This window comes from Heptranchias perlo, chromosome 4, assembly GCF_035084215.1.
Source record: "Heptranchias perlo isolate sHepPer1 chromosome 4, sHepPer1.hap1, whole genome shotgun sequence".
Classification (NCBI taxonomy): Eukaryota; Metazoa; Chordata; class Chondrichthyes; order Hexanchiformes; family Hexanchidae; genus Heptranchias; species Heptranchias perlo.
The window spans coordinates 85,759,057-85,779,806 of record NC_090328.1 but is presented as its reverse complement, the minus strand read 5'-3'; the positions used below and the strand labels follow the sequence as shown (position 1 = coordinate 85,779,806).

Below are 20,750 nucleotides of genomic sequence, written 5' to 3'. Positions count from 1 at the left end.
CTGTCTCTGTGTGTCTGTGTGTGTGTGTCTGTCCTTTTTAGCTTTACTTTCTTTATTTGATCTTTTGCTCATTTTGATTTTCTTGTAATTCCATTTACTCTACTTTTCTATTTACATTTCTTGTTTAATTCCACAACCCCAGCTCTGTGGTTACATGCAGAATAGAGGGAAGATCTAGATTGTGGAGATGAGATATGATGAGTCAACTGGGCCCTTCTCTCAGTCATGCTGATCTCATGATGTGGAGATGCCGGTGATGGACTGGGGTTGACAATTGTAAACAATTTTACACACCAAGTTATAGTCCAACAATTTAATTTGAAATTCACAAGCTTTCGGAGGCTTCCTCCTTCCTCAGGTGAATGTTGTGGAAATGAAATCCTCGAACCCTTCGCATTTATAAATCACAGAACAATGCCTGGTGATTACAGATAGTCTTTCCAACTGCCCGTTGCCACGGCAATCACAGTGTGCAGACAGAGAGGTGTTACCTAAAAGGCCACCGAATATACAAACACCCAAAAAAAGAGAGAGAGGCAGAAACATAGAAAAAGACAGCAGATGACCTGTTATATTAAAAACAGATAACATATGTTCGCTGATCTCAGGTAGAGGAGAGAGCCTGCATGGTCTGGCACTTGGCATGTGGCTGTATTTGGAGATGGAAATTTCAGTTCCAGGAGAGCAGAGGGGCTGAGCTGTCAGGCAAGTTAGTGTGTGACTGGACTTTGAGCAAGGATTTGGGTCAGACAGAACGGAGAGGCTGAGTTGGTCAGGACTTGTCTGTGTGGGATAAAGAAATAATTGAAAAATGTTAAAAAATGAAAGACAGTTTTTAAAAAAAAAATTAAAACTGAAGTAAACAAATGGGGGCAGGTTTAAAAAAAATATTCTGCTCAAGTATGGACAGAGAAAGAAAATGGGTGCTTTGTGTTCTTGTGAATGGTCCATGCTAACCACATGATCATGTCATCAATCAGCAATACTAGAGGGGCTCTGTAATCTACATTCTTACAGGCACACAGATTTTTGATTAAACTTTTAATATCAATAACTTTATCCTTGGGAGGCCTATTGTAACAGGCAATAATTGTTAGACCATGATCACTGTAGTTGGACATCAGCAAACTAAAATGTGGTTGTGAAGTTTTGGAAGACTAATTGAGGTAATTTACCTGCAAGTCTGTACGCAGATTGTGGCACTGAACAACTTGAACATAATTTTAAATATCATAAATCTATTTTGTTTTGCATAATTCTGCAATTGTACTAGTAAAATAATGTGAATTGTATTGTTACCTAAAGTAAGCAAGATTATTCAATGGTTATTGCATTATCTCGTACATTTTATTGCATTTTACATATTGAATTTCACCTCTTCTATAAATTAAGGGGGTGATTTTAAACCCCAAGAACGGGTAGATTGGGGGCAGATGGGAGTTGAAAACAGTTGTTTTCTGGGTCGCGACCGCAACCCGGCTTCATTTCCAGGTTTAACGTCGGGGCGGAAAAGAACAGGCTTCCCACTGGGAATGCCAAGTCCAAAAATTTTGCGGTTGCGACCCGAAAAAAACAACTGTTTTCAACTCCCACCTGCCCCCAACCCACCCATTCTTGGGGTTTAAAATCACCCCCTATAAGTGGGAGTAGTACATATGTCTGTGTGGGTGTAAATATAGTTAACCTGAGAAAAGGTAATTGAATCCAAAAAACTGTTTTTTAATTTAAAATAAATACTTTCTGAATCAATGAACCTCTTTGCACTTAATTGTTCCCATACCCTTAAATTAGAAAATATTATGTTGCCAATTATTGTGGAATTTATTTGACGAAGGAAATGGAATTATCTGCTTTCTGGGTTGTGACTTTTTTCTTTGGTTGCAATATCAACATGTCATTACAATGTGTGCAGTGTTATTCTTCTGAAAAACTTTTCATCTCTCTTGGTTGCTTTCATTTATGTTATAGCCACTGTCAAACATAGAATATTAGACATAAACCAGAATGCTTCATTGTTTACTGGGGGAGAAAAAAAAACAATGTACAAATTCCCTCTTACAATTCTCCCCTCCTTTCTCCTCCCCCCCCCCCCCCCCCCAATTGTAACAATGGTGCATTAACTGGGAAAAAAATCAACTAGATTGTATAACTGTCAGCTGTTCCAAAACCTTTTGGGAAATGGTGCATCCTGCTATTTGCTCTTTGTCTATAGTTTGTTAGGGGGAAAGAATTCATAGCATTTGTCCATTGTGGGATTAGCATAAGTTTAAGTACTAGAAGGGGGAAAGTACACTTCCTTTTTAGCTGTTATTTTTCAATTTGTACCTAAGTTTCCCTGAGATGAAAAATAAATCCTTGTTTGTCAGTTTAGATGTAGGAATTTGCTAACTAATTTTAAAAGCAAGCAAAGTAATCCCTTTACTTTGCTGGGACTTGAATCTGTGCCAGTTCCTCTATAGCTGTGCAGTCAACTGGATGTCCCTGTTCCACCCTTTGCAGCCTGACCTGGATTTTGTGACTTGTGACAAATGTCAAAAATGACAGGTTCGATATTCTGTTTGACACTACCTGATCCTAAAGAATATTGGGTCCCCAAGGGACAGCAGGAATTGGGAACACATTACTCTAGACATTTGGTTTGATGAAAATGTTTAGAAAAAAATCTTATAATTCAAAAGCTTTACTGTTCCGTCAGGTTGTTTGTTACTTATCGGCCTTCAGGTGGATTTGTTTTGGGCTAAGTAGTTCAAACGTTCAAGTGACCGTAACAAACTTAAGGGGAAGAGGAAAATTATATCACCTAACCTGTCTAGCTCAAATGTGCCCCAAATGCCTTAATGTTTGGTTTAGGGCCGTTCTTTCTCTTCTCCGCCCTCTCTTTTCTCCCCTCTCGCTCCTCTTTCTCCCCTCTTGCTCTCGCTCCTCTTTCTCCCCTCTTGCTCTCGCTCCTCTTTCTCCCCTCTTGCTCTCGCTCCTCTTTCTCCCCTCTTGCTCTCGCTCCTCTTTCTCCCCTCTTGCTCTCGCTCCTCTTTCTCCCCTCTTGCTCTCGCTCCTCTTCCTCCCCTCTCGCTCTCGCTCCTCTTTCTCCCCTCTTGCTCTCGCTCCTCTTTCTCCCCTCTTGCTCTCGCTCCTCTTCCTCCCCTCTTGCTCTCGCTCCTCTTTCTCCCCTCTTGCTCTCGCTCCTCTTTCTCCCCTCTTGCTCTCGCTCCTCTTTCTCCCCTCTCGCTCTCGCTCCTCTTTCTCCCCTCTCGCTCTCGCTCCTCTTTCTCCCCTCTCGCTCTCGCTCCTCTTTCTCCCCTCTCGCTCTCGCTCCTCTTTCTCCCCTCTCGCTCTCGCTCCTCTTTCTCCCCTCTCGCTCTCGCTCCTCTTTCTCCCCTCTCGCTCTCGCTCCTCTTTCTCCCCTCTCGCTCTCGCTCCTCTTTCTCCCCTCTCGCTCTCGCTCCTCTTTCTCCCCTCTCGCTCTCGCCCCTCTTTCTCCCCTCTCGCTCTCGCTCCTCTTTCTCCCCTCTCGCTCTCGCCCCTCTTTCTCCCCTCTCGCTCTCGCTCCTCTTTCTCCCCTCTCGCTCTCGCTCCTCTTTCTCCCCTCTCGCTCTCGCTCCTCTTTCTCCCCTCTCGCTCTCGCTCCTCTTTCTCCCCTCTCGCTCTCGCTCCTCTTTCTCCCCTCTCGCTCTCGCTCCTCTTTCTCCCCTCTCGCTCTCGCTCCTCTTTCTCCCCTCTCGCTCTCGCTCCTCTTTCTCCCCTCTCGCTCTCGCTCCTCTTTCTCCCCTCTCGCTCTCGCTCCTCTTTCTCCCCTCTCGCTCTCGCCCCTCTTTCTCCCCTCTCGCTCTCGCTCCTCTTTCTCCCCTCTCGCTCTCGCTCCTCTTTCTCCCCTCTCGCTCTCGCTCCTCTTTCTCCCCTCTCGCTCTCGCTCCCCTTTCTCCCCTCTCGCTCTCGCTCCTCTTTCTCCCCTCTCGCTCTCGCTCCTCTTTCTCCCCTCTCGCTCTCGCTCCTCTTTCTCCCCTCTCGCTCTCGCTCCTCTTTCTCCCCTCTCGCTCTCGCCCCCGCACCCACTACCACTACTTTCCGATAAGCTAGAAGATGACACCTGGTGGTGAAAGGTCTGTATAATACATCTCATAAGAAAAGTCATTTTTATTTTGAATAGTTGAAAGGTGCTTGATATTGAATGGCTTAGTGCCTAATAATATGAACTCAGATTTAATATTAAACCCCTTTTTATTATGGATTTTATCATACACTATATTCCATTGCTTTTTTTTTGTATGTAACCAAAAAGACAATATCAAACTCTATTTATCAAGGAATGATGCATTTACAGACGCAACATTAATACAGCATCACGTAGCCAGGGTAAAAAGGGTCGGGTAAAGTAGAATGAGGCACTGTTCTATAATAGGTCTGTAATAGATAAGAAAACCTGTAATGTTTTTCATTTTAGCTTGTTACGTAATCTAATTTGTGTGAACGATTAAAACTACAAGAGTAATGAATATTGTAACCGTGTGATATTTGCAAATGTTTTAGTTATACTGAACTCAAAATATTTCTTTCACAGATGTGAATTGGGGCTCCTCCACACAGGCTTTGACTTATTTGAATGCCTTGCAGCATGCCATTCGTCTTACAGGAGTAGAGGACCATGTCAAGAATTTCAGGTAATTGTTGCTCCCTCGAATCAGCAGTGCGGAGTGTGCTAGGGGAAAACCTTATGTTTATAACTGAAGTCGGCTATTTTTCAGCCTAGAATAAAATCTATAATGTAGTTGCAGGAACCATAGCCATGACGTTTTAAAATGGTTTATGAAAGGTAGTCAGGGAGTTTTACTTTGAAACTAATGACGGGGAGAATAGTGGGCAGAAGATTGTTATTATGGAAACAATTGTCTTATTACATTGAGGTACTTTGCTAATTCGTATAGCAACAGAATAATTTATATTCGGTAAATGTATACAAATAGTTTTGAGTCCACGTTTGTACCTTATCAGCTTTACTTGGTTAATTAGTACTTGTAAGTTAACAGGCTTCTTAATGGTTTAATTGTACGCATGCTATATCATTTTTTTCTGTATCTGCCCTTGTCGTGACAAAAGATATGGTGATGTTTTAATTGTTTAGCAAGATAACTGGAGTGATAGAAACTAGAACATGGCAAAGTGCCCAACACAACAGTAACATATACTAGCAGACGAACTGTGTTGGTGAATGTTTGCTATATTGGCTTAAGTTTACAGATTTCACTAAATACCTCTCCTAGAAATTGTAACAATTTGGAAAAAAAACTGATCTTTCAAAGCATATAATCAAATCCTGTGTACAGGACCTGCAAACTTGGGGATAAGATCTGTGCACAGGTACACTGGATTTTGCCAGTTGAAATAAGAGTTTTTTTTAGGCTAATCAAAACATTTTACAGTAAATGCTTAACTTTAGGTCAAAAAATTCAACATTTTTGCCTTGAATTGGCAAATTCTGCAAAATAATGTGTGCTGTGTTTCTGCAGTCAAGTAAATTTTATGGTAATGATGAAACCTGAAATTCCTTTGATATCTTGTATTTTTGGATGCAAAATCTTTCATTCTATTTAAATTACCAATTTTAATACATCTCATGTAAAACATATTCATGTACATCTGTCTCGTTCTCTTAATTTCAAAACTTGCAAGATCCAAAATCACAATAACTTGCATTTATAAAGTGCATTTTGACATAGTAAAAATGTCCCATGGCACTTCGCAGGAGCATAATCAGACACAAATTGACACCAAGCCTGGGAGATATTAGAACAGGTTACTAAAAGCTTGGTCAAAAGTAGGTTTTAAGGAGCGACTTAAAGGAGGAGAGATGTAGAGAGGCGGAGAGGTTTAGGGAGGACATTCTAGAGCTTAGGGCCTAGGCAGCTGAAGGCACGACTGCCAATGGTGGAGCGATGAAAATTGAGGATGTGCAAGAGGCCAGAATCCGAGGAGAATCTCGGAGGGTTGTAGGGCTGGAGGAGGCTACAGAGATAGAGAGGAGCAATGCCATGAAGGGATTTGAACACAAGGATGAGAATCTTAAAATCAAGGATGTTATTCATGTGTTACATGGTTCAATGTAAATGTAATGTTTCTATGTTGACATCATTCTAAACTGCTACTGTATCTTTATGCAGGCCCCAATGCCTATTAATGACAGGAGCTCCTACATCCCGTCCAGCTTTGCTCCAACTTGTTCATGCCTTCACCAAAAATGTTGGACTGGTGGTCTGTGGACATGTTCATATGGTGAGTTTATCACCACTATTGAACTTATTTTCAACTAAAGCAGATTTTCACCCCTCATTGGTTTGTTGTCAATGGAGAGCCACCATATGGTTGACAATGTATGCACAGGCTTTATAGACCCCTAATGGAGTGGTTAAATGATTTTTACTTAGCACAGTTCTTTCACCTCTTGGAAATCAGATTTGAATCCAGTCTATATTGACAAGATGGAAGTTTTCCTTTCCCTTCAGGATGTAAAGATTTTATAAGTGTGGGTAACATAAAATACCTTAATACTGCATTAATGCACACTAATTTGACAGTTTCCTTCACGATGGCCATAAGGAATTGTATCGCAGCAAAGAGCCAAAGGCTTCAGCATGGTAAGGGAAAAATTGGTAAATATAGGGCAGTGGATGATTTTTTTTTTGCCCATGGTAACCTGCAATGAATTTGGTGCTGCTGATTTTTACAGCTGCCTTGTTCATAAAGCCAGGAACTTAGGCGTGTAGAGGACAGTAAAAGACCATTTTGATTCATCTGAATAGCCCTAGAGTTCAGAAACAGAATTCATAATTCACTACCTATATCACTCAGTTGATTTTCTTGCCAAATGTCTGTTCAGCTCCCTCACAACGTTACTGGTTATTAACTCCCATTGGCTTCCTTGTCAGTCCATTCCAATCTGAATTTATTCTCATGATTTTCACAAGTCTGTTAGCATTTCAAATTTGCTTGTTCAACTGTAATCTTGGTTGATTAGGGCCTGGTCAATTCATGACACACCCAAGATCTAATGCTCAGAAAAGAGTTCTTTTTTAAAATAATTAAAGGCAATTTTCTGAATTCCATTAGGGGCCGCGCAGACAAGCTTTGAAGGAAATCTCTACTGATCAGGCTAAATACCAACGTTGGTTAATCAAAAACAAAATGAAAGCCTTCTATGCGCCTGTATATGCAGAAGATCTACGTGAGGGAACACAGTTCTTGCTGCAGGTAAGTTACTTTTGTGTATCAACAGCTTTACTTCAGTAAGTTAGGTGTTTTTCTGACATGGTTTTATGATTATTCAGCTTTATAATACCTCTGGGCGGTGGGTGTGTTGGAAAAATCTAAAAGCGCATAGGTTATCCTTTTCTCCTCAACTGACTCGGCTTGTATGTGGGTAATAAATTGGGTCAAACACTGTTATCTTGTGGATAAATGGAGTCTTTGAATATCCTTGAAAGACTCCATTTAGCTACAATTCAAAATTGAAGACAAATTTAAAAAAAAACTAAACACAAAACGTGCACACATCCCACAGCTACCAATCTTCTTATTTATATTTGTAGCTAATTGAACTTACAAATCTAAGAAATTGTCACATTTGTGTGCCAGAAGCTTTGATTAGGCAAAGCTGAACTGAGCTTTTGATATTTGAAAAATTTGAAATTATGAAAGTACAAATATACTGTGCAAGTATTGTGCTTAATTGGTAGTCATATTTGCTTCACTTAAGTTTAAACAATAATGCTATTGATATTGGTGATTATCACTAATTATATTAGTGATGATAATCCATCAAAATATTTTGGGTGCCATTTCTACAATTAAGTATCATCTGAATATGAAAATAGCAGTGTAGTTGCAGAAGACTAGTTTCCTTTTAGAAACCACACTTTTTTTTAACTTTTTTTTCTCCCTCTCTCCCTCTCTCTGACTGTCTGTCACGCTCTCGCTCTCTGGCTGTGTGTGTCGCTCGCTCGCACTTTTTTTTTCACTGGGGTATTTTCATCTTCACCACTTGGAAACAAAAACCGGATGGGTTCTATAATGGGCAGATGATCTACCCTGCTATTTTACTGCCCAAGCATTGAAGGTGAAAAATACTCCCATTCTCTTACTCTTGCCCTCTTTCACAAAATATTCCACTATGCCCTCTTTAATCTCTTCTCATCAATGAGGCCAACCTTTTGATCCTTTGACCCTATTCCCAATAAGCTCCTGACCACCCAGTTTCCCTTCCTGGCCCCCATGCTAGTTGACATTGTAAATGGTTCCCTCTGCTCAGACACTGTCCTCCTCCCTTTCAAAACTGCTGTCATTACCCTCTCAAACATCCCACTCTAGACCCCTTCTGTCCCTACAAATTACCACCCAATCTGTCAAAGGTTATCACTTTGATCAGCCTGCAATAAAGTAGCATACTTTTATGTGTTCATTTTGTACTCAAGATGAGGGATCTTAAGACTGGGGAATGGAACACTTTCCTTTTAGGTACTTGATGTCTGTATCAAGCACTCCCAGGATAGGTATAACATGTAAGGATGTAATGATATACATGGACTTTCAAAAGGCCTTTGATAAGGTACTTCACAGTAGACTCATGACTAAGGTCAGAGCATGTGAAATCAGGGGACAAGTAGCAGAATGGATAGAAAACTGGCTACAAAACAGTAAACAGAGTAGGGATTAATTATAGTTACTCAGACTGGCAGAAGGTGGGAAGTGGTGTTCCATAGGGATCGGTGCTGGGACCACTGTTATTCAGAATTTACATAAATGAATTGGACCCGGGAATCGGAAGTACTGTACCAAAATTTAAGGACAACACTAAACTGGGGGATACGGTTAATACTGAGGACAACTGCCAAAATGGCCGTGTAAATGGCAAATGAATTTAAATATAGATAAGTGTGATGAGCATTTTAGTAGGAGGAATGAGGAGGCCACCTCCTCCTTGGAAAATAAGAGTCTAAATGGGGTAGAGGCACAAAGGGATCCAGGGGTACAGATTCACAAATCATTAAAAGTAACAATGCAGGTTAACAAAGCCATAAAATATTCAAATTAAGTACTGGGGTCATTTCTAATGGAATAGAATTGAAAAAGCAGAGAAGCTGTGTTAAACTTGTGTAGAACCTTGGGTAGACCACACTTGGAGTACTGTGCACAGTTCTGGTCTCCATATTACAAAAAGAACATAGAAGCATGGAAAAAGTGCAAACAAGATTTACAAGGATAATATAGAACTGAGAAGGTATAACTATCAGGAAAGACTGAACAGGTTGGGGCTCTTTTCTCCAGAAAAGAGAAGACTAAGAAGTGACCTTATAGATGTCTTTATAATTATGAAGGGGTTTGATAGGGTAGACATAGAGAAGGTGTTTCCACTTGTGGGGGAATCCAAAACTGGGGGCCATAAATATAAGATAATTACTAATAAATCCAATAAGAAATTAGAGAAACTTCATTCCTCAGAGAGTGATGAGAATGTGGAACTCGCTACCACATTGAATAATTGAGGCGAATAGCATAGATGCATTTAAGGGGAAGCTAGAAAAGTGCATGAAGGAGAAAAGAATAGGATATGTTGTTAGGATGAGATGAAGAAAGATGGGAGGAGGCTTATGTGGCACATAAACACTGGCATAGACCTGTTGGGCTGAATGGCCTGTTTATGTGCTGTAAAATTCATTGAACTGCTGTCTTTCATACTTTTCTAATTTGAACTTTGGGAACCAGCTTCCAGCATTGATGCTGTTAAATCTATTTTGCATAGCCTGGCAGCAGGCTCATAGACCCAGGTAAAACTGGATCTGCAAGTCCGCCACCATGCAGTGAGAAACAGATTTGACAGCATAAATGCTGGAAGGTGGTGCTTAGCTCCTGGAATCAGAATGAAAAGGATAATATGGAAGCAACTACATTTAGATGTAGAGTAAAATTCTCTCTGCTTTGCCCTAACTATATGCCTCCGTGCTAATCTTAAGTACCCCTTGTGACAACATTTCCATTTCCCACACCAGCCATCCTGTGACCTGTGAGTTAGATTACCAATTAGTGCCACATTCGGAGCAGTTTTGTACTGAGGTCCATATCCACATTCTGGACAGACGTCTGATGATAGAAAAGTGACTTTCAATTCTGCTTCTGGTCTATTTCCAGGCTGTAGGACTTGGTCGAATGAGGCCCAACACCCTTGTCTTTGGCTTTAAAAAAGACTGGCGCCAAGCCCTTATGAAGGATGTGGAAAATTACATCAATACTATTCAGTGAGTTAATCTTATTAATTACCATTCTATGGAGTAAAGTACCATTTTGAAAACAAAGCCAAGCTTTTCTTTTGGTTCCTTTGGAGGTGGTTGTAACAAAGTTCCTAAGGTTGTTTTAAATTGAGTTAAAAGCACACCTTTATGTTCCTCTAGTGCGGATTTAATCAGAACTGCACAGAGATCACTTGTTTGCTTTCATTCCTAAATAAGAAATAATGAGAACCACATTATTTTTTTTGAAGCCCTTTGCTCAAGTATGAGGACGTCCTAAGCACTGGATTTTTCCCTATTATCTTAAGTAGCCAATTTCTTTTCATAATTTACATAAATGTTAATTATGTATCTTTGTTTCGATGTACAACACATCCTTCTGGTAATACATGTCTTTATGGATAGTTGTAAATGCCTTTACAGTATAAATGTGTTTTGTGTGTACATGATCAGTCCATGTGAAATGTTATGCCTGTTCTAGTATAAGACTTTTATTCCCTTTTTCTGGTTAATGAACTGTTCGTTGTCAATATTTGCTTTGCAGTGATGCATTTGACTATCAGTATGGAGTAGTCGTCATTAGACTAAAGGAAGGTTTTAATATTTCTCATCTTCAAGCACAAGGTGAGTCCTTTTTTTTTTGACCTGCAATCATTTAAGGCTCCAATGTGACATCGTGGTTTAATGTTGTAGAGCACCAGCATGCTATGGAAAATGCAGATTCAATTTTTTTTCCTCTCACACTGGTCACTATTTGCAGTTGTGCTGCTGCTGGGAATTGTTGTTCAAATAATGGGATCGCCTCATAGTGGAGAGAAAATCTGAGGAGGAGTCATACCTGGGCCACCTTTCAAATGTTACCAAATGACCAGCAAAAGGTGTCATCTATCCTGACCTCATATTCTGTATCCATACCATCCAGACCCAATATCTAGGAGGGAAAATACTAATTCTATTACTTTAAGGGTGAGATGGAGAAATGAAAAGTAAAAGTGGTACTCTTTGCTAATTTATTCAATAAGGGTTGCAAATGTTTGTTTCCCACTGTACCAGATTTGTGCCCACCCCTGACATGGCCCATTAATGTTATGTAGTGTGCAGTTTTGTGTTCTGAGCTCATACCATTAGGAACCAGGTTGAGAATACTTAAAAGTGTATTGTGTAGCATTCTTGCAGCCAGTAAAGAGACTTCCATCTGATCAGCCTGAACTAGATTTGTGCTCATATCCAGAAGTGAAAGGATAATGTTAAAAACCCACTACCCTGTTTACAATTAGTTTGTTCTGGTCGCTGAGCAGTATCACTTTTAGTGTATTTAAATTTATAATGGGCCAGATTTTGTTGTCAAAATAACAATGAGGCTAATGGCTCTTGCTGTTATTTATGCGTAAATGGCACAGCAACTTCAGATAAGGAGCAGATGTGTGGTTAAAAGCCAATATCCAAAAGTTGCTGTCTAATTTGCGTGCTCCGCTGTGAGCTTCACAAAAATGGCATTTTGCTGTCTGCCTCATTGTTGACATGGATTGAATGTCGAAGTTGCTGTATTTGCGCAGTAGATACAAACTAAACTCGCCACAGAAAATTAAGTCTTGTCATTATAAGTGTAAGTACCTTTTAAACGATGTGATTAATTACTGGCAATCTGGCACCGAAAATTAACTCTTACAAATCTGGAGGCTCATTCCTTCAGTTATTGTTGGAGATTTTTAAAATGTCAAATTTAAAATGTTAATTTTTTTTCTTTTGTCTCTTTTTCCTCTCTTAATCCAGTCTTTCTTTCCCCCTCTTGATTTCTCTTTCTGTATCTGATTTGACATTGAATTCACCCCACCTAATTTACACTTCCTTCTCAGTCCTTCTGCTGTTTATTTCTCAATCCTTCAGTTTGATTGGTTGAGGAGATCCCCTGCTGGTTGCCCTATTCACTCGGGTCCCAGATGCCCCGTTTCCCTCGAGGCACCGTTTTCAGGTCGCACTCTCAGCATCTTAGTGGGCAAAAATGTTTTGAGCTGAAGAGTGCAGGGGCAAGTCTAACTAACAGCAGATGCTGTTAGATGCCCTGCTACAGCAAAATATGGGCCAATATCTAATAAAATCAAGCTCCCCTATATCTCATGATCACAGTAGAACCACTAGTCGTGATGTTCATGTTTTCCTTTTGGGAGCATTTGAGAAGGTCCAGAAACTTGGAGTCAAAAGTAATCAGTCCAAACGGGGATTTTTTAAAATTTGTGCATGGGATGTGGGCGTCGCTGGTGAGGCCATCATTTATTGCCCATCCCTAATTGCCCTTGAGAAGGCGGTGGTGAACCACTGCAGTCAGTGTGGTGAAGGTTCTCCCTCAGTGCTGTTAGGAAGGGAGTTCCAGGATTTTGACCCAGCGACGATGAAGGAACGGTGATATATTTCCAAGTCGGGATGGTGTGTGACTTGGAGGGGAACGTGCAGGTGGTGGTGTTCCCATGTACCTGCTGCCCTTGTCCTTCTAGGTGGTAGAGGTCGCGGGTTTGGGAGGTGCTGTCGAAGAAGCCTTGGCAAGTTGCTGCAGTGCATCCTGTGGATGGTACACAGTGCAGCCACAGTGTGCAGGTGGTGAAGGGAGTGAATGTTTAGGGTGGTGGATGGGGTGCCAATCAAACGGGCTGCTTTGTCCTGGATGGTGTCGAGCTTCTTGAGTGATGTTGGAGCTGCACTTAACCAGGCAAGTGGAGAGCATTCCATCACACTCCTGACTTGTGCCTTGCAGATGGTTGAAAGGCTTTGGGGAGTCAGGAGGTGAGTCACTCGCTGCAGAATACCGAGCCTCTGACCTGCTCTTGTAGCCACAGTATTTATGTGACTGGTCCCGTTAAGTTTCTGGTCAATAGTGACCCCCAGGATGTTGATGGGGGATTCGGCGATGGTAATACCGTTGAATGTCAAGGGGAGGTGGTTAGACTCTCTCTTGTTGGAGATGGTCATTGCCTGGCACTTGTCTGGTGCGAATGTTACATGGATGTTGTCCAGGTCTGGCTGCATGTGGACACGGACTGTTTCATTATCTCAGGGGTTGCGAATGGAACTGAACACTCTGCAATCATCAGCGACCATCCCCATTTCTGACCACATGATGGAGGGAAGGCGATTAATGAAGCAGCTGAAGATGATTGGTCCTAGGACACTGCCCTAAGGGACTCCTGCAGCAATGCCCTGGAGCTGAGATGATTGGCCTTCAACAACCACTACCATCTTCCTTTGTGCTAGGTATGACTCCAGCCACTGGAGAGTTTTCCCCTTTGGTGCCACACTCTGTCAAATGCTGCCTTAATATCAAGGGCAGTCACTCTCACCTCACCTCTGGAATTCAGCTCATTTGTCCATGTTTGGACCAAAGCTGTAATGAGGTCTGGAGCCGAGTGGTCCTGGCGGAACCCAAACTGAGCATCGGTGAGCAGGTTATTGGTGAGTAAGTCCCACTTGATAGTACTGTCGACGACACCTTCCATCATTTTGCTGATTGAGAGTAGACTGATGGGCCGGTAATTGGCCAGATTGGATTTGTCCTTTTTGTGGACAAGACATAACCGGGCAATTTTCCACATTGTCGGGTAGATGCCAGTGTTGTAGCTGTACTGGAACAGTTTGGCTAGAGGTGCGGCTAGTTCTGGAGCACAAGTCTTCTGCACTACAGCTGAGATGTTGTCGGGGCCCATAGCCTTTGCTGTATCCAGTGCACTCAGCCGTTTCTTGATATCACGTGGAATGAATCGAATTGGCTGAAAACTGGATTCTGTGATGGTGGGGATATTGGGAGGAGGCTGAGATGGATCATCCACTTGACACTTTTGGCTGAAGATGGTTGCAAACTCTTCAGCCTTGTCTTTTGCACTCACATGCTGAACTCCGCCATCATTGAGGATGGGGATGTTTACAGAGCCTCCTCCTCCCGTTGTTTAATTGTCCACCACCATTCGCAACTGGATGTGACAGGACTGCAGAGCTTTGATCTGATCCGTTGGTTGTGGAATCGCTTAGCTCTGTCCACAGCATGTTGCTTCCGCTGTTTAGCATGCATGTCGTCCTGAGTTGTAGCTTCACCAGGTTGGCACCTCATTTTTAGGTACGCCTGGCACGCTCGTCTACACTCCTCATTGAACCAGGGTTGATCCCCTAGCTTGGTAATGGTAGAGTGAGGAATATGCCAGGCCATGAGGTTACAGATTGTGCTCTAATACAATTCTGCTGCTGCTGATTGCCCACAGCACCTCATGGATGCCCATTTTTAGCTGCTAGATCTGTTCTGAATCTATCCCATTTAGCACGGTGGTAGTGCCACACAACACGTTGGATGGTGTCCTCAGTGTGAAGACGGGACTTCATCTCCACGAGGACTGTGCGGTGGTCACTCCTGCCAATACTGTCATGGACAGATGCATCTGCGACAGGTAGATTGATGAGGACGAAGTCAAGTAAGTTTTTCCCTCGTGATGGTTCTCTCTCCACCTGCCGCAGGCCCAGTCTGGCAGCTATGTCCTTCACTACTGACAGAGCTGGTTGAGTCCTGGTGCTACCCAGCCACTCTGGTAGCTCGGTAGCACCACTACTGACCGAGTAGTGGTGATGCACATTGAAGTCCCCCACCCAGAGTACATTGTGCCCTTGCTACCCTCAGTGCTTCCTCCAAGTGGTGCTCAACATGGAGGAGGACTGATTCATTAGCTGAGGGAGGACTTTAGGTGGTAATCAGCAGGAGGTTTCCTTGCCCATGTTTGACCTGATGCCATGAGATTTCATGGGATCCGGAGTCAATTTTGAGGACTCCCAGGACTACTCCCTCCTGACTGTATATCACTGTACCACCACCTCTGGTCTGTCTGTCCTGCCGGTGGGACAGGACATACCCAGGGATGGTGATGGAAGATTCTGGGATGTTGGCTGAAAGGTATGATTCTGAGAGTATGGCTATGTCAGGCTGTTGCTTGACTAGTCTGTGGGATAGCTCTCCCAATTTTGGCACAAGTCCCCAGATATTAGAGAGGAGGACTTTGCAGGCTCGACTGGGATTGATTACCTATTCAAAAATACTTCCCTGCCTTCCTAAGGAGCTGAGGATCAAGTAGGTTACCTGGTCATTGGATGCTTTTTGGGCCTCTCCTTTGGCTTCATATTTGCAGCTATGTATATTTGTTTATTTCTTTTTAATATTTATTTATTTATTTATTTATTTATATATTTAAATATTTAAATAAATTAATAAATTGTGTTCGGCAAAAGAACAAGAGTTAAGAGAATTGAGCTTCCTAAAATGAGTTTTTATTTTTCTAACTTGCAGTTGATACTTGTGAACAACAAGGATAGATAGTGGCAGGGGAAAACCAGTCCCTTATGGCACGTCCTTTTCTGGAAATTTAGTACAGTATGATGGTAACTACCAGCATCAGATTTGTCATTCAGATAGCGAACTTTCTCAGGCATTTAAAAAAGAGCAATCACATTCTAATCCACTGCAGCCAAAGGCACAAATTATATCCTCGTTGATCAGGGTGCATTATCTCTCCTTGGACTTCTTGATCCTCTGTTTTTGATACGATTGACCACACCATCCTCTTCCATTGTGTCTCAGTAGTCTAGCTCTCTGGGATTGGCCTAGATTTTCTGCTAGAGGCACACCAGAGAGCCAACAAAATAATCTGGGCAATGCCTCAGTCACCAGTCTGCTTGCTCTCTTCTGGTCCTCACCACTTCTAGGGTTTTCTTTTACGTGATGGGGCATTGAATATATCTACCCAAATATAGGTCGGCATATTCAAATAAATCAGATGACATGATTTTCTCTACTTCCCTCCATCTTCTCTCTACTCAATTTATTGCTCCCTCCTTTGCTAATATTTTTTTAGCTCTCTCTCTTCCCCACCCCCACTAGATTAAACGTCAAATCTTTTTTGTGGTGGTCACTATTATTTTCCTATGTACAGAAGATCTGTGCACTTCTCAGAAGAAATCCGCTCATCCCAAGGATGTAGTGGTGAATCTGGAACATTCTGATGCAGACTCTTCCAAGCCATCTTCTAAGTCAGTGAGTGAAACCAACAGCCCAGCAGTGTCTCAAGACCAAAAAGGTAAGAATTCAATTATTTGATATGGGTTGTAAATAGTCACATGTAATTTTAAAACTTCAATTGTGACTTCCATGGTTTGTTCTATACAGCATGGTTAACTGTAAAAGAGCCTTTTCTCTTTTTATTATCCGTCTCCTTGAGCCAGTTTCGATCTGTATGTATAAACAAGAAAATTTTAAAAATGCAAATGTAAAGCAGGTCTGTCGGTATCTTTAAAGAGAGAGACCCATTTTGTAACATTTTTGGGTAGAGACCCTTCACCAGAACTTAAAAAGGAGGACAATGGGGCCCCTTTTTATAGGACTGACAGAAACAAAGACTGATCTTTGTTTTGTTTAGTCCCATAAAGAAACTTGCCTGTCTTCACTTTTCAGTTCTCTTTTCAGATGTTGACTAACCTGTTGTACATTTCCAACATTTTCTCTCCCTCCATCTGTAAATGTTCAGAAAATCCACTTTCTTATCTAGGAAATAGTCCATTACTTGAACAGGCATTACGGGATTGAAACCAAACTTGCAATGCTAAGACAAATGTTTTTTATAATAACTTGGTACCTCCCCGTCAATTCAGAATGTCAGTAATTTTACTGTCCAGCTGAGTAGAAAACTACTTTCAACAGTCTACATATTCTGATCTAGGCTTAAAATGGTTTAACTTACCTCAATTTAGCCAATTGTTAGGGGATCTGTCCTCAAAATTAGTCTTAAAACCTTACAATGGTGCTAAAAGTTATAATCCAACTAGCTTTTATCAATGCTACCAGACCAAATAGACTTTATACACCCATCTGAAAATGTCTTCCCTTCCTGTGTCCACCTTCCTGTCAGAAAGACTTAAAACAATGGAGGATGTAGAGAAAAGTATCAAAGAAGGCATCTACTGCCTTTACCATTGGCAAAGGCCAAGAATTAATAATTTGTCCTCACCTGATAAGCATTGTATGAGGAGGTTTAAGCTAATCAAGAGAAACAGGGTTGTCAAAAGTTGGCTTTAGATTTGAAGGGTTTCATAGTGACTCCAGCTGTGCTTGATTAGCTGTAAAAATCTCAACTTTGGGTCTTTTTAGAAAAAAGCTGTTGGGTCTTTCTAGGCACCAACAGTCAATACAGTAGTCTTGTCAGAACACCACATCCACCTGTATTCAAGAGGTGCTAGCTGCACTGTTTTGAAAGATTTGACAGGTTGACTTCACTGAAAACTTGATCATATAGTGGGCATTTTATGTCGCTGGATGTGATGAACTATACCACATGGGGAGCAAAATGCATTCTGTTAATAGTGGGGGGGAAAGTTGGCAGGAGTACAAAGTGGGATTTCCTGACATTTTGGTAAAATTAATGATAGGAAGATTTTCATCCAATAGAGATTTTGGTGCAATCTAATATAGCCACTGTAAGGGTTTCTATTCCTTCAACATGCAGATAGTGTGCAACACCTAAAAATGGGTGACTGCCAAATACCATTACCCTACAACAATCTTATGAACCTTGTTTTAGCAGGAAAACAAACTGCAAGGCTGGCTTCGAGGAACATTAAATATGGCTTGAAACCATGCACATTGCCCCTCTACATCACACCCAAATGCCAGTTTGGCATTTGATTGTAGGTACAACTAAGTGCACATCTGTGCATGCTCATTTATGGAGCAAATATTTGGTTGTTGAAGAAGCAATTTCAATATCTTAGTCACTTTGGTACCTCGCAGTCTAAGCCACTGGGGATAATTTTAAGAACATAAGTAGGAGCAGGAGTAGGCCATATGGCCCCTCGAGCCTACTCCACTTTTATTGCTGGGCAAAAAACTTTTCCAAATGACAAAGAAAATCGGGCGAAGTGTAAACGGGCTGCCAATTCAACCGTTTTTCGCCCGGCAATAGAAGTTTAAAATTAACCCCACTGAGTTGTTGCGGATTCTTTGTGGTGTAATGCATGCTGCATAACCTGGCTAATTAGAAGTACATTGACTTCAAGATAAGTGAACAAGGATGAGCTCCAAAGGCCTGTATTGGGGATGATGCGATTACACTGACTAGGTTTGTGACGACTTCGCCGGCCAGCACTTCAGTTTAATGAGATTTTTTGCCAATGATCTCAATTCACAATGTAATTTTAACACCTCATCAAATAGACAATGGTGCTAAATATAATCATATCACTGCAAAAACAGCCATAGAACTAAAAGGAGTGGTAGACAACGTATAAAATATCTCACTCCACATATTATAGATCAAAATTTTGTCATCTGATTATCAATAAATGAAACAAATGCAGAAAATCAAGTGAAAAATTGATGTAAAAATTGCCCCTACTGTGTGTGTATTTTCATGACTTACCCAACAAAGTACAAAGTACTTATTAAGTGCTTGCTTACTCCTGCTAGTGATGCTTATGAATCCTCTGTGTAGCAGTACTCATAGGAATGTGCGTTGGAATATGTGGAGGGCTTAAAATGCTTTTTTTTTGGCAGTGGGACCAATGGATATGGGGCAGCTTCAATGATGTGTTGCTCAGACCAGTTAACAACAGAGTCCTGGCCTGAGAACTTGTATCTCATCCATGGTGAACAAGCTTTAAATAATAGTGCTTGAGATTTGAGGCAGCCATTGAGACTGAGAGTAGACTGACATCCTTGATCTCTACATGCATACGATCATACAAAAAAGACAGGCTGAAAAATGCCATTTGGCCCATCAAGCCTGCCTCACGAAGTCGTGTTGCCTGAAGCCTCACGAAGTCGTGTTGCCTGAAGCATCATGTTTAGACAGCCCCCTACCGATCAGCAGCTGTGCAATCTCCTATTTTCGGTTAAAAAGATAGAAACCCAAGGCCAATTACCTTTTTTAAAAAAAACACTCTGGAAAATTCCTTTCTGACCCCCTTTAAGCAGTTGCAAACTAGTCTAGAAGACAACATTGACCATGCTTTTATTACCTGATATTTAACCTACCTTTTTATAAGATGTGATCTCCGTCTCATCCACAAACTGGTCTATGTCTCTTTTCAGAAGGTTTGCAGAGAGTCAACACTCACCGTACAAGCTGGCAATTTGTTCTTTAGGTCTACTATCCTCTGGTGAAAGAAGAACCGTCTAACATCTAACCTAGCCCTACCCTTGCGTAACTTATGCGGATGACAATTGGTCTTCCCAAGCTATTAACAGGAATACAATCTATCCCTTTAACTATTTTATATACCTCTATCAGATCACTCGAAGTCTCTATCTCTAAAGTCAACAGACCCAGCTTTTTAAGTACAAACTTTGCCTAATAGATAACTGAACTCTTTTCAGTACCTGCAAGCTCAACCCTCTAAGATGCCTGGAGGTCTGGTTTTATGACAGATATAGCCACAGAGTACTTGAAGGTTTTGCCTTTTGTTGTTCAATCCATGTGTTACTGAAGATTAGATTCTGGATAGTGTTACTTGGTATTGTATCCCCCCCACACCCCCCCCCCCCCATAGTGGGTATTAGTCTGTAAATCAGCAGCTCTATAAATTGCAGATAGTTTTCTATATTGTCTAACCTCAAAACCCCAAAATTCTGAAATTGAACAGAAACATTGTGCATATTATGTTGCTGCTCCAGCACATCCTGTACTCACCTTTTCCACAAATATCTAGGCTACAACGGATTCAAGTCAAAATGTTTCTTCTTTTCACCTTCCTGCACTGGTAGTGTTATATCCTCTGTGCCAGTTAACTGCTGACATGATGAGGATATAGCAGTGTACCAGTGCTCGTAATAGTAGTGCTTGTGCTTTGTTGTAGTGTGTGGTGTCATTCCATGTTTGTTGTATCCCCCATATGATTTATATCAGTTAGCGTTAATTGTATTCAGGTGGTGCGTAGCAATTGGGGACTCTTGTATCCATTTATATGAGAACTTATCTAGGGCATATGTTGTGTTGATCTGTGAATAAAGGCTTGGAAGCAACTGAAGACCAGGCTCTAGTATTCTATCCTTCACCTGACTGTCCAATTTATAACATTCCAGATGGTTCAGAACTCCCCAGTGGAAAGGAGAAAGTATTAGTGTATCATACAACCTCAAATCAGTAATCTATTTATTGATAGTAACTGTGTTAAATAATAAATGAACTGTGTCTTATTTTCTGTTCATCACAACAGTCAAACTTTGATGTGTACTATTTGGTATATGTAGTTTGTGAAGACACCAGAGTGGTGGGGACTCTCACTTCAACTTCACACCCTCAAAATTTGTGAGTCTACTAGCTGTGGTTCTCTAATTGCTCATTCCTTGGTGATCTTTTACATCATTGACCATGCTCCTAGTGCACCATGCTACTTTTTTTTAATTTCTGGAGATTGCATTCAACTACCAGACAACCTCATTCCAAATAAAGTAGGGTTATGCCA

General features: G+C 41.4%; 1 protein-coding gene across 2 annotated transcripts in view; it reads left to right on the top strand.

Moving 5' to 3' along the window:
• The window catches only part of slc12a2 (solute carrier family 12 member 2), a 211,557-nt gene that overhangs the window by 168,069 nt on the left and 22,738 nt on the right, over nucleotides 1-20,750 (top strand). The window contains exons 15-20 of one of the 2 annotated variants that reach the window (XM_067983261.1): nucleotides 4,556-4,655; nucleotides 6,153-6,264; nucleotides 7,099-7,239; nucleotides 10,174-10,280; nucleotides 10,816-10,895; nucleotides 16,232-16,372. In XM_067983261.1, coding sequence (XP_067839362.1) covers nucleotides 4,556-4,655; nucleotides 6,153-6,264; nucleotides 7,099-7,239; nucleotides 10,174-10,280; nucleotides 10,816-10,895; nucleotides 16,232-16,372 — 681 coding nt within the window. Of the gene's footprint in view, nucleotides 1-4,555; nucleotides 4,656-6,152; nucleotides 6,265-7,098; nucleotides 7,240-10,173; nucleotides 10,281-10,815; nucleotides 10,896-16,228; nucleotides 16,373-20,750 lie in introns of both variants that reach the window. The other variant, XM_067983260.1, reaches the window with a different exon arrangement.